At 44.4% G+C, this 12142-nt stretch overlaps 4 protein-coding genes across 4 annotated transcripts; all 4 read left to right on the top strand.

Moving 5' to 3' along the window:
- Positions 1–247: 247 nt before the first annotated feature.
- On the top strand, positions 248–691 carry LSM04_002112 (uncharacterized protein; the record flags this gene model as incomplete). Its single annotated transcript, XM_067334947.1, has 1 exon — positions 248–691. The coding sequence occupies one exon, from the start codon at positions 248–250 to the stop codon at positions 689–691; it is 444 nt and encodes a 147-aa protein (XP_067193866.1).
- Positions 692–3594: 2903 nt separating this feature from the next.
- Positions 3595–6222, top strand: LSM04_004774 (MCM protein; the record flags this gene model as incomplete). The annotated part of the gene is made up of 1 exon (XM_067334945.1): positions 3595–6222. The coding sequence occupies one exon, from the start codon at positions 3595–3597 to the stop codon at positions 6220–6222; it is 2628 nt and encodes an 875-aa protein (XP_067193905.1).
- Positions 6223–6922: 700 nt separating this feature from the next.
- On the top strand, positions 6923–10237 carry LSM04_000037 (WW domain; the record flags this gene model as incomplete). The annotated part of the gene is made up of 1 exon (XM_067334944.1): positions 6923–10237. One exon carries the CDS (start codon positions 6923–6925, stop codon positions 10235–10237), a length of 3315 nt encoding a protein of 1104 aa, XP_067193820.1.
- Positions 10238–10787: 550 nt separating this feature from the next.
- LSM04_004524 (tRNA (1-methyladenosine) methyltransferase catalytic subunit Gcd14) lies at positions 10788–11819 on the top strand (the record flags this gene model as incomplete). The annotated part of the gene is made up of 1 exon (XM_067334943.1): positions 10788–11819. One exon carries the CDS (start codon positions 10788–10790, stop codon positions 11817–11819), a length of 1032 nt encoding a protein of 343 aa, XP_067193900.1.
- Positions 11820–12142: the final 323 nt, after the last annotated feature.

Below are 12142 nucleotides of genomic sequence, written 5' to 3'. Positions count from 1 at the left end.
TGTTTGACTACGAAGAGGAGAAAAAACTAGAAGTATCTAATCCATCCATTCCTTTTTATCCGTTTCTTTTTTCTTCTTTTTGTTTTCTTACTTTTTCATCCAGTGGGAGGAGTTGATAAGTATCTTCACTGGGGCAATAGTAGTGCGGTATCAACTAAACCTATCACACCTCCCTTTATTATTATTACTATTATTATTATCATAATTTCTCTTCAACTCACTCAAGTGCTTTCTATTGTTCATCGCAATGTTACTGGTTGTTTTATTCTTGCTTACGTCTATTATCAATATATCGGTGGACGCAAAAGACACCCACAATACACTTCCAAACAACGATGCAGAAGATTTTGTTACTTTGAACCAACACGATCGAAGAGAAGACTGGTTTGCTGCTGAGGGAGAGATGATTAAAAGAATGATGGAAGAAAATTTACGGAAAGAAATAGCCCGAAGAGAATGGCGTCGCCGAATTCACCTCTCTTTCCTGGAGACACATCAACGTATTACTGAACGTGATACACTAACTATTCAAAAAATGTTTTCACCATCCATACGAGATGATTATCTGCGAATGCGTCGCATTGTGCGGCAAAAGAACGGCGGCGGTTCACTTTTACAAGATATCCTAACATTTATTCTCTGGACTATCCCTTTTGTTGCCCTTGTGGTGTGGCAATTTTTATGGGAATGACAAAATAAATAAATAAATAAATAAATAAATAAATAAATAAATAATAATAATAATAATAATAATAATAATAATAATAATAATAATAATAATAATAATAATAATAATAATAATAATAATAATAATAATAATAATAGTTGCGCCTTATTTTTGGTGGGTATAGTGGTGAAGTTGTTTCCTTCTAAAGCACACGAACACCACCTCTGATTCTCTTTATCATCATCATCTCCCTCTTTTTTTTTTCGTCTCGTCAATGTGACTCTGGAAGGCTGCATTCAGTATTTGTTCTGTGTGCTATGCTCTCTCTCTCTCTCTCTGTCTCTGTCTGTCTCCCACTCTCCTTCTTTGCTCCTTGTTTATTTCTCCACTGTAGACAGCCTTCGTATATGACACAACAAGCTTACAAATTGAGTACCCGCACACCCGTCACCGTGCGCCGGCCGCTCTCCGTGATGCCGCTGCTTCTTCTGCTGTTGTTTATTTGCTGCGCCAGTGTGTGTGTGGCATGGGATGACGGCGTCGTGCAGTCGACTGGTGTTTTGCGGGAATTGCCCCACAAGGGACAGAGTGGTGTGCAGGCTTACACCGTCGCCACACAAGAGAAGCAGGAGTGGAGGCTGATCCGCATTGTGGCGTCAATGAAAGACTTGGAGAACAGTTCGAGGTACTGCACGAAGAATGAACAGAGTGTCCCAGACTTTAAAGGGGGCGAGGCGTACTGCTTTGGAGACTATGTATTGAATGAGGAAAGGAGGAACGAATACATCAACACGATTATCCCCGATGCCATCGAACTGCACACTGATCGTCTGCTTGTTCGTCGTGGAAGTGGAAAGTTGAATGTTCCCAACTTTGAAGATGAGAGTTATTGCAAATATTTCACTGTGCCTGATGAGCATCGCCGTGAGGGTGTTGCGAATGCTGACTTTGTGCTCTACGTGGGAGCTGCACCGGGGACCTCATTCAGTATTATATGTGCCACAGCAAATACATCGGGTCGTTCAATCGTTGGAGCCATGAATTACATTCCGACTCTATATGGCGACCTTCGTTACAACGTTCGCCGTGTTGCACACGAGATTGCACACGCACTTGGATTCGACTACGGGTTGATGAAGAGTAAACACATGGTGTCCACCGAGAACGTACGTGGCAAGAATCGTGTGATGGTGAACTCCACCGTGACGGTAGAAAAGGCACGAAGACATTACGATTGCCCTCGGCTGGAGGGAATGGAGCTGGCGTATGGTAAAGGTCGCAAACCGCAATCGCACTGGTCTGTGCGTCTCGCGAGGGACGAGTTGATGTCCCCGATGGATGGCTTTGGCGGTGGCTACTACACAGCACTGACCATGGCATTCTTTGAGGACTTGAAGTATTACAGGGCGAACTGGGGAATGGAGGAGCCGATGAGTTGGGGCAACCAGAGTGGGTGCAAGTTTATTGAAGGGTACTGCATCTACAAAGGTGCCACCGATTATCCCAACATGTTCTGCAGCAACAGGAGGAAACAGTGCACGTCTAACCGCTATGCTGTTGGGACATGCCCCGACCCTGCATTGTTGGCTGATGCAAATGAGACGGATTACTGTCCTTTTGCCGAATATTCTTTCCGCAGACGATATGGAAAGCTTGCGTCCACTCTCTGCAGCGATGAAACAAGTGATCTTCTCCCTGGGTCTCTGATGGGCAAGGATTCATGGTGCCTGGACGGGGAAAACCTCCAGGTGGCGGGTTATAACGACATGCCTGCTGAGAGGGTGGGCGCTGTGTGTGCACGGGTTTCGTGTGATGAGAAGCAACGTACCATCACGGTACAGTACAAGGGTGACGACAATTGGTATGCGTGCCCCGAGTGGACCTCAATAAACGTGAGTTCCAGTGAATTCAATGGTGGCAAAATCAAGTGCCCCAAGTACGATGAGGTGTGCACCATCGGATTCAATGGCAGCAGTCTTGTTCCATTTGTTACACCACGTTTAAATGAGTCACACTGAAATTCCCCAGCATCAGTGTCTTTGGAAGGAGTCGCTGATGGTGCCGCTGAGACGGAATAAGGAACTGGAAGGACACTTCGGAACATAATGACACACCAACATCTACGGGACGGAAAGGGCTTGGAAATCAGTTTGGCACCGGTGGCACTCTTTCTGCAGTTTGCTCTCTTTCCATCCTGCTTCTCCTCATGGTTCTTGCTGTGGTGCTGCCTTGCTGAGGAAGGATTGAATGCGCACACCCACGCCGCAAGGCTAAATATGTGTGGGCACACCTCATTCTTCCCGCTCCCATGGGAGTGCACAGGGGAAGTCTGAACAACTAATAAATAAAATACTTTAACCTATGTTGCTTTACACCTCTGCATGAGGGCGCGTACTGATACGATAACACGCGTGGCTCCATTCGCTCTTTGGTAAAATGAATGGAGCTACCTGGGCCTCCTCCAGAGTGGATTCAATTCTTTCTTTTTTCTTGGGGAATTTATTGGATAAAGACATAATATTTTGCTGGTGATGCACGAATGGGCGTGTTTGTCGTTGTAGTGGAAATGTGCTACGCTCCGTTTCTGTGCACCTTATTTTCGCTTCGGCTTTGTTTAATGAACTTCATTTGCGTGTGAGACGGCAAATACCTTTTTGGGGGAGAATGAGAAAGTAAAATACAAGAAAAACATGGAAATAGGCTAGAGCAGTTGTTTCACTTGGTGATCAAAGTTTTTTTTTGCCTTTTTCTGGAAATTTCGTTGCCTCTGTGTGCTTTTACACTGGGACAACGTGGGTGGTGTGTGATTGGGTTGTGCGTGACTGCCTTTGCCCTGCTGTGTGCTGTGCTCTCTCTCACTTTTTTTTCTTTCTTCTGTTTGTTTTCTTTTTTGTCTAAAAGCTGCTTCAAGGTAGAAGAGCAGCTGGATGAATCCTGCATCATTATTGGGAGATGCAAGTGGTGTTGCACGTGAGGAGGCACCAGTGGTTCTTGAGGTTGATGCCGACGGGGCACAAGTACGTGACACCATGTACATATTTCTTAGTCGTCTTGTGGATCCTTCCTTACATCCATCATCTACGGTGGCAGTAACCGGAGGGACTGAACATTTTCTTAGTGGTTTGCAATATATTGTACGTCAACTTGAGCGTATCAGCACATGTACTGATTGGTCAACATGTGTAGTGCGATGGACTGATTTCTGTTTATTTGACGAGGAAGCTGGTCGTGCTATTGAATTTGATTTTCAGAGATTTTCGCCCTTTATGGATTTTGCTCTACATCAGGTATTGTCACAGTATTATGCGGAGGACTACGCTAATCGTGGCAAATGTAACCCTAGTTTGGTGTTTTCTGGGGTGCCTCGATGTCTTAGTATTCGTGTGCTGCGTGCGTCAATGGTGGGACAGCTGTGTTCTATAAAGGGTGTTGTGACAAGAACTTCGCAAGTTCGACCTGAACTCATTATTGGTGTCTTTCGTTGCAGCGATTGTGGAACGGAAAGTAATCCTGTTGCTCAACAGTTTCATTACACAGAGCCACCCGCCTGTCGCAACCCCCAGTGCGAGAATAAAAATCGTTTCCAGCTCGTACCGACAAACCCCCACACACGTTTCGGTGATTGGCAGAAAATACGGCTACAGGAGGATGCCAACAACATCCCCGAGGGTTGTATGCCCCGCACGATGGAACTCATTGCCCGCAATGACGCGGTGGAGGTGGCGAAGCCCGGCGATCGCATTATTGCGGTTGGCTGCCCGATTGTTGTGCCGGAGGTGGCGAAGTTGTTTGGGCAGACAAACCGGCGGGAGGTGCAGCGGGAGATGTCGGGGGCGCAGCGGGCCCAGCAGGAGGCGCAGCAGGACATGGAGGGCGTCACCGGCCTGCGGGTGTTGGGCGTGCGGGAACTCAACTACCGCATGTGTTTTCTCGCCACTACTATCACAGACGCTGGCGGGGATGATCGAAAGATGACAGAAGCGGTGAAGGAGGCGACAGATGGGGCGGCAGAGCGGGAAGTCATTCATCTTACTCCAGCAGAACAACAGAAAGTGCAACACATTCGAGGACATGAGAATCTGCTAAAGGCTCTTACACAGTGTATCGCTCCTAATATATTTAAACATGATGTGGTGAAGTTGGGTCTTCTGTTGCAGATGGTGGGTGGGGTATCGAAACATACATTGGAGCAGATTGGATTACGTGGTGATATTAATGTATGTATCGTGGGTGATCCATCAACAGCAAAATCTCAATTTTTAAAATGGGTAGCCTGTAATGTTGTACGTGGGGTGTATACAAGTGGTAAAGCCTCTACAGCAAGTGGTCTCACAGCGACTGTCACAAGAGATGCAGATACTGGTGATCGTACTATAGAAGCAGGAGCACTTATGTTAAGTGATCGTGGTGTTTGTTGTATAGATGAATTTGACAAGATGGATATAAAGGATCAAGTGGCTATTCACGAAGCGATGGAACAACAAACTATTTCTATAGCAAAAGCAGGAATTAAAGCTACACTAAGTGCAAGGACTTCTCTTCTTGCAGCTATGAATCCTATTGGTGGAAAGTATGATCGTCGGAAACCTTTACAAAAGAATGTAGCTATGACAGCACCTATTATGTCACGTTTTGATCTTATGTTTGTTATTGTTGATGAATCAAGTGATGATGCAGATTTTGCTATTGCGGATCAACTTTTACGTCTACATCGTTTTGGAGATCGTGCTATTCGTCCACCTTTTTCTACTGAAGATTTTCAACTGTATCTTCGCTATGCACGCTCTCTCACACCTCGTTTGAGAGAAGAAGCTGTACAACTCATTGTTGCGGCATATCGAGATATGCGATTACAGGACTCACTTTCAAACCGTAGTAAGGTCTACCGTGTGACAACACGTCTTCTTGAGAGTATAATACGTCTTTCAGAGGCGACGGCGAAATTGTACTTGAGTGAAGATGTAAAAGCCGCTCATGTGGAGATTGCATTAGAGCTTATGCGACAATCTCTTTCCACTTTAGACATGACTGAGGTGGAACTTGTGGGGGTGACAGACTCTTTTGATGTTACAACTACTGGTGTAAAGACAGAGCCATCGGAGAGAAATCAACAGGACCAACAACAACAAGAAGAAGAACAAGAACGGCAACAGCAAGATAATGTGCTCCATCCGCGTGAAATTGGACATCAGCCAGCAGCTACAACAAGACGAAAAGGAAAGAAGGTAGTAGGAACAACAGTGGCACCTCCACAAGCATCTCGAAAGACTGTTATAAATGCTGATCATTACTTTAGTATTGTGAACCGTGTAGTTGCTAGAATTCAATCACTTGGGGAGTCTAATCCTCCTTCTCGTACTGATCTTATCGCATGGTATATGGAACAAGTGCGTTCACTTAATAAAGCACAGTTAGAGGTGGAATTGCGGTATGTAAACCTTGTCATTCAAAAGATGCTGAAAGATGGAAACTTACTTGAAGTAGAAATGAATGAGGGAGAGGGAAACAAGATTTTTCTTGATCCCAATTATAATCCTGACGTTACGAAACAGTAACAATAGGTGTCTTCTGTTTCCTTTTTTCTCTTCCCGCCTTATGTTTAATATTATTTTTATGCATCTGTGTGTATGGGAGCACCTCTCTTTACTTGTTTCACACTGTTCGTTTTACGGCGGCAGCAGCTGTAGCAGGAAGGAGATATCAACCCCTATTTTCCAATTAAGGAAAAAAAAACACACACACAATAACAACAAGTAAATAAATAAAAACGTAGAGTTTACATTAAAGAGAGGAAGTGCTTGTCTTTACAGGTTATACCCGGAAATCGTTTCGCATGATAATATCTCACATAGAGGGAGGTGCTATTGATATGGATGATGGTTGTGGTTGTGAAAGAATGTTCTTGGTTAGTCGTCTTGCTTTTTACCCTATACATATATTTCCGTCTGTACGGATAGGTCTGTGGGTGCTTCTTCTTTAAAGTAGAAGGCCACTACAAAGTTTTAATTGGAAGGATTGGGATAATTCTGTCCTTTTATTTCTTCATTTATATTTAATATTATTGTAAAAGTCTACACGTTTCTAGGTTGCAAAGTACACGACAATTGATTACGAGAAACAAACACAATGTCTTTCTTTCTTTTTGTCTTCCTTCTTTCTTTTACAAACCATATATATATATATATATATATATATATATATATATATATATATAGGGGCTTTCTCTCATAGCGGCGACAGAAATACACACACACAATGTCGCACATTCGCTCTTCACAGTCAGAGACACAGGTTGCGATTCCTGCAGCTGGTGAAACCTTTGTTGGTGATGATGGTGTTGTTTCTGTCGTGTTAGATGATAAGATGGACGAAAACTATGAGCCAACCGAGGAAGAGATTGAAGAGTTTGCGACATGGATGGGAATGCAACTTCCAGAAGACAAGGAATTTCTGTACATTGCAAGGGAGGGATTGAAAGCCCCACTACCTAAGGACTGGAAACCGTGTCGCACAAATGAAGATGAAATATACTATTTTAACTTTAGAACTGGTGAAAGTACGTGGAATCATCCAATGGATGAATTTTTTCGTGAAAAGTTTCTTAAAGAAAAAGAAGGCAAAAAAGAAACTGATGCGACACGTCATGAGTTAAAAACTAGTTCTCTTGCTGTTACTGCATCTGCTGCCGCTGCTGCTGCTGCTGCCGCCGCCACTAGTAGTAATAGTAATAGTAATGCTGGTCCTATTCCTATTATGCAGAATCCATCATCTAGCGGAATTGGTGCTATCTCGGGAAATGCACGCGGTACTGTCTATTCTTCTAATAGTAATACTACTACTACTACTACTACTAATTCTATGATTACATCATCACTGAATACCACAAAAGGATCTATAGGTGCTTATCCCTTTGTGCTCAAAACATCATCTCTTGGTGTACCATCCATAGTGGAAAATCCTACAACTATTATCACCGCTACCCCACTTTCCTCCCCGCGAGGTGTAATAGGTAATGATGGGTCAAAACAGATAACTCTGTTATGTAGTGGCGAACGGAGAATCATATCTGAGGCGGAGAAGAATCTTGAAGAGAAAATTCGACAGGAACGTGAGATGGAGTTCAAAGTGGAGACAGAGAAAGCGGATGCTTTGCAGCAAGAACGTCTAGAAAATGTACGCCAGACTCGTGCAACTGATCTTAATAATCTGCAGGAAGAATATGAGAAAAAATTAAAGGATATGCGTGATAAAATTACAGCAAACAAGGAGACGTCCTTAGATAAAAAGCGACAAGAATTGGAAGAGAAGTGGGCCCCCATCCTTGGAAGGGCGAGACAAGAAGAAAAAGATCTACAAGAAGAGCTAGTGAAATTAGAGGAGGATTACAAGGGGTGTATAGCAAGTGAGGTGACAAAGGCAGAAAGTGCTGAAAAAGAGAGATTTGAGCGTCTGCAAAAGGAAATTGAATTGGAAACAAAGGGATCTATAGAAAAGATGAGGCGTGAGGCACATGCTGAGTATGTAGCAAAGAAGAATGAAGTGCAAAAAAGAATAGAAAGAGAGATACAACAACTAAAGGAAGCAGCAGAGAAGCAGCATAAGAAGGAAATAGAAGCTTTGGAAAAGAAACACAAGGAAGAAATTCAGCAAACCAGTGAAAGTTTAGTAGAGGTAGAAAAATCAACAAAGGAAGTAACAGAGGAGGCACTTATCGTTGCTAATATACAGGAGAAGAAGAAGAAGGCTGTTGAGGATATTGTGAAGAAGTCAAAAGAAGATCAGGCAGAACTTCGAACATCCATGGAAGCAACACTTCGCCGTTTACGTCAAGAACTCTGTGAACTTGAGGGGCCTATCAGCATCTCACTCAATCCGTCTAGCAACGACCCTTCCTCGGAAGATATACTCAAGGAGGTACGAGATCGTGTACAAGCAGAAGAGGCGAAGCGTATGCGTGCATTGGGGGAAGATCGTCGAAAGCAACTTGCCGCGTTAACTCGACCACGTGTGTCTCCCACAACCTCTACCCCTGCAAGCCCAACTTGCCCATCATCCACCACCACCACCACCCCAACGACTGCAGTAACGGGGACGATGGCGGGAGATGGCAAAGACGTGGATGGCCCGCCGGACGCGGAACTCCGGGCGGCGAACGATGCCCTTCTCGCCGAGAAGGCGGCGGCCCTCCAGAAGCTGGAGACGTTTCTCCGCGCGACGCTCGAGCGGGAGTTCTCGCTGGGGGCCGAGACGCCGCCGGCTGATCGCGTCCGGGCCGCGGCGGCGGGGGCGGTGGCGGTCTTTGGGCGGGCGACGGAACTCCGCCAGCGGCTCGCGGGGATGCGGGCGGTGGACGGCGCCGAATTTGAACGCCGCCGCCGGTCCGCCGAGGAGCGCCGCCGCCGTGGGACCGCAGAGGTGGAGGTGGAGGTGCAGCAGTACGCCGAAGAGCGGCGGAGTGTGGTGGAGGCGCAGGAGAAGGCACGCGCTGACGCCGCAGAGGCGCAGATGCGCAGGGAAGCAGAGGAAAGGGCATATACAGCGGCACAGGAAAGAGTGGCAGCCGCAGAAGCAGAAGCTGCAATACAATTAGAACAAGAAGAAGAAGCGCAACGAAAGGCGCAAGAAATTCCAGGAGTTCCACTAGAAGTGCTGCAGAGTCGTCTTGGTTCCATAACTAAGACATATGCGGAGCAGGAACAAAAGTTGCAGGAAAAATTGGATTCCATAAGAATGGAGACTAGGAAAATAGGGGAGATACCTGTGACACTTGAACCCGTACCAATCTATCATTATCAACAACAAAAACAAGAACACGAACAGCAACAGAAACAACAAGAGCCACCACCACCACAAGAACAACAACAACAACAGCAGCAGCAAGGGCAAGAGCAGTATTATCAGCTTGGAGGTGTTTTATTTCCTGAAACATCTAATACTACTACATTGCCACTTTCCAATATAAATAATATTCATTCTAGTCCATTTTCTTCGGAAGCACTGCGCTTCTTAAATGAACAACAAAGAGAATTAAGTGCACGTCGTGGGGCTCTTCGTGCCGCTCGTGAAGAGTGGCAGAATGATGTTCGTAACGCCAGTCGTGTTCCATCCCCTGTTAATAATGGAGATCAAGTTCGCGAGACTGTGGAAGGAGGTACTATAAATGCCCAGCTCCTAACACTTGTTGAAGTGCTTGGTAACCGTCTTGAACATCTCACAAGGCGCATAGCTAAGGGAGAGATGACCACAGATAATCTCTCTCCACGTCATCAACATAGTTATCTTCATCGTGACAATTACCGCCACAGTCCACTAATTCAGAAACATCAGAATAGTCATAGACAATCCCGGCTTAACCGCCATGAACAGTATGAGGAAGAGGAGGTGGAGAGAAAGAAAAGTAGGATAAAAGACTCACCGCGTAAGAGACATTTAAATGAAAGTCCCGAAAAGAAACATTTATCGGGAAATATTATGCAAAAGTGGAGTCAAATACTATTAGATCTTGCCGCACCTCCACCGAATCACAGTGAACTTAGTGCATCCATTCAACGTTATGTGTCAGATCGATAATTGCAACCTTAACAACAATATAAATGCACATAACTTTAATCATTTTTCCTCTGTTGTATATTTTGAAGAGTTACTTTTGTAGTGTTTTTTTTTTCTATTTTGAGTTTTGTCTGTATGTGGTACTTTTTTTTTCTTTCTAATAATATGCCCTGGATGTTGATTTGTTCTTTTGGAATTACTGCAGAATGTTTTCTTTTTTTCTCTCTTTACATTCCTCTGCCTGAGGGATACGAAGAAACATCAGCGGACGTCCCAAAAACAAAACAAAACGAAACGACAAAAAAGACCCCCGCACACACGCACCAGGGCAATATTGTATACATTTCTGTTTATGCATACGCATAGAAATGGAGATAGGGAATCACAGATACAAGGAGCGAAATGTAACAGAAAAAGTAAAAAAATACACGCATTCTTTTACTTTTATTCAATACTATAATTGTAATAGCAATAATAATTGCTACTATTGCTTTTTATTTTTTACTTTTAGTATTATTTCCCCCATTTATTTTTTTTTCTTCTTCAAAAAAAAAAAAAAAACAGTCTGACAATGTTAGCACCGAGAGGAGCCATTGCGGCAGAGGGCGATGTCGCTCTACTCTTCCGTGGCCATCTCAACATCACTCCGTTGATACTACAGCAGGGGGCTATGCTGCACTGCAAGGAGGGTAAGTTTCGCCATGATGACATCATTGGACGGCCGTACGGTACCCGTGTTGTGGGGCGCAGCAACATTAAGGATGATACACGCCCCCCTCCCAGCATGCTTGTGCTGCAAAACAGCGCAGACTTGTGGACACAGGCAGTTCCACACCGTACACAGATTATTTACGACACAGATATTGCCGTAATTGTCTTTAATCTGCGTCTGGGTCCGGGATGCCGCGTAGCAGAAGCTGGCACTGGCAGTGGTTCACTTACTCACGCACTCGCCAAAGCAGTTGCACCTAATGGAATTGTTTATACAGTTGATTTCCATAAGGGACGATGTCTGGAGGCGCGACAGGAGTTTCTTCGTAACGGACTACCATCATCACTTGTGGCGTGCAACTGGAGAGATGTTTGTACTACTGCGTGTGACGATAATTCTATCATTGCTGGTATTGATAGTAATGCAGTGGAGGAAGATGTGAATGCGAACGATAATCCAAAATGCGGATTCGGACTTCCACAACATCATGTAGATGCCGTCTTTTTGGATCTTCCCGCACCATGGCAAGCGATTGACAATGTTCTGCATATACTTCGTCCAGGAGGTATGTTATGTACCTTTTCACCTTGTATTGAACAGTCACAAAGGACGGCGGAACGACTACGCCAAGAACCCTTTGAATTTATTGATATCCGCACTGTTGAAGCGTTAACGAAGCACTTGAAACCAGTGCATAAACGGGCACGTGAGGATGACCCACAGTCATTACGGTTTAAATTTCGACCAGCTTTGGTATCGAAAGGACACAGCGCGTATCTTACCTTCGCACGAAGGCGCCTAGAGAGGAATCCTGACCTCGATACAGATGAGACTGAACGAAACGATGGAAGTCCTTCCTATGGAGAAAACGAAAAGGTGGTAGAGGAATGAAAACAAATTTGATTGTTGTTTTATTTTTCTCTTACACTTTCGTGGGCTGTGTTTTTTTTGTTCTTGTTGTTGTTGGTACGTATAAATATTTGAACTCTACTGTTTTTTTTTTCTGCCGCTTCACCGTATATAAATACTTCTATCTCCGTGTGTGTTTTGTATTTTGGAGGTAGTAGTAGTAGTAGTAGTGGTAATATAGTGGAGGTGATGTGTGTTAAGGCGCACTATCCTCTCTGTTTATATTTACATAATGTTAATATTGCATTTCTGTGTGTCTCTGTGTTAGAGTTATTCTGCCTCTTTTTTTTTTCTTTTGCTTGGGC

This window comes from Trypanosoma melophagium, assembly GCF_022059095.1.
Source record: "Trypanosoma melophagium isolate St. Kilda chromosome Unknown ctg14segment1, whole genome shotgun sequence".
Lineage (NCBI taxonomy): Eukaryota > Euglenozoa > Kinetoplastea > Trypanosomatida > Trypanosomatidae > Trypanosoma > Trypanosoma melophagium.
Note: the sequence above shows the minus strand (reverse complement) of the source record. Positions and strands in the feature narration are given on the sequence as shown.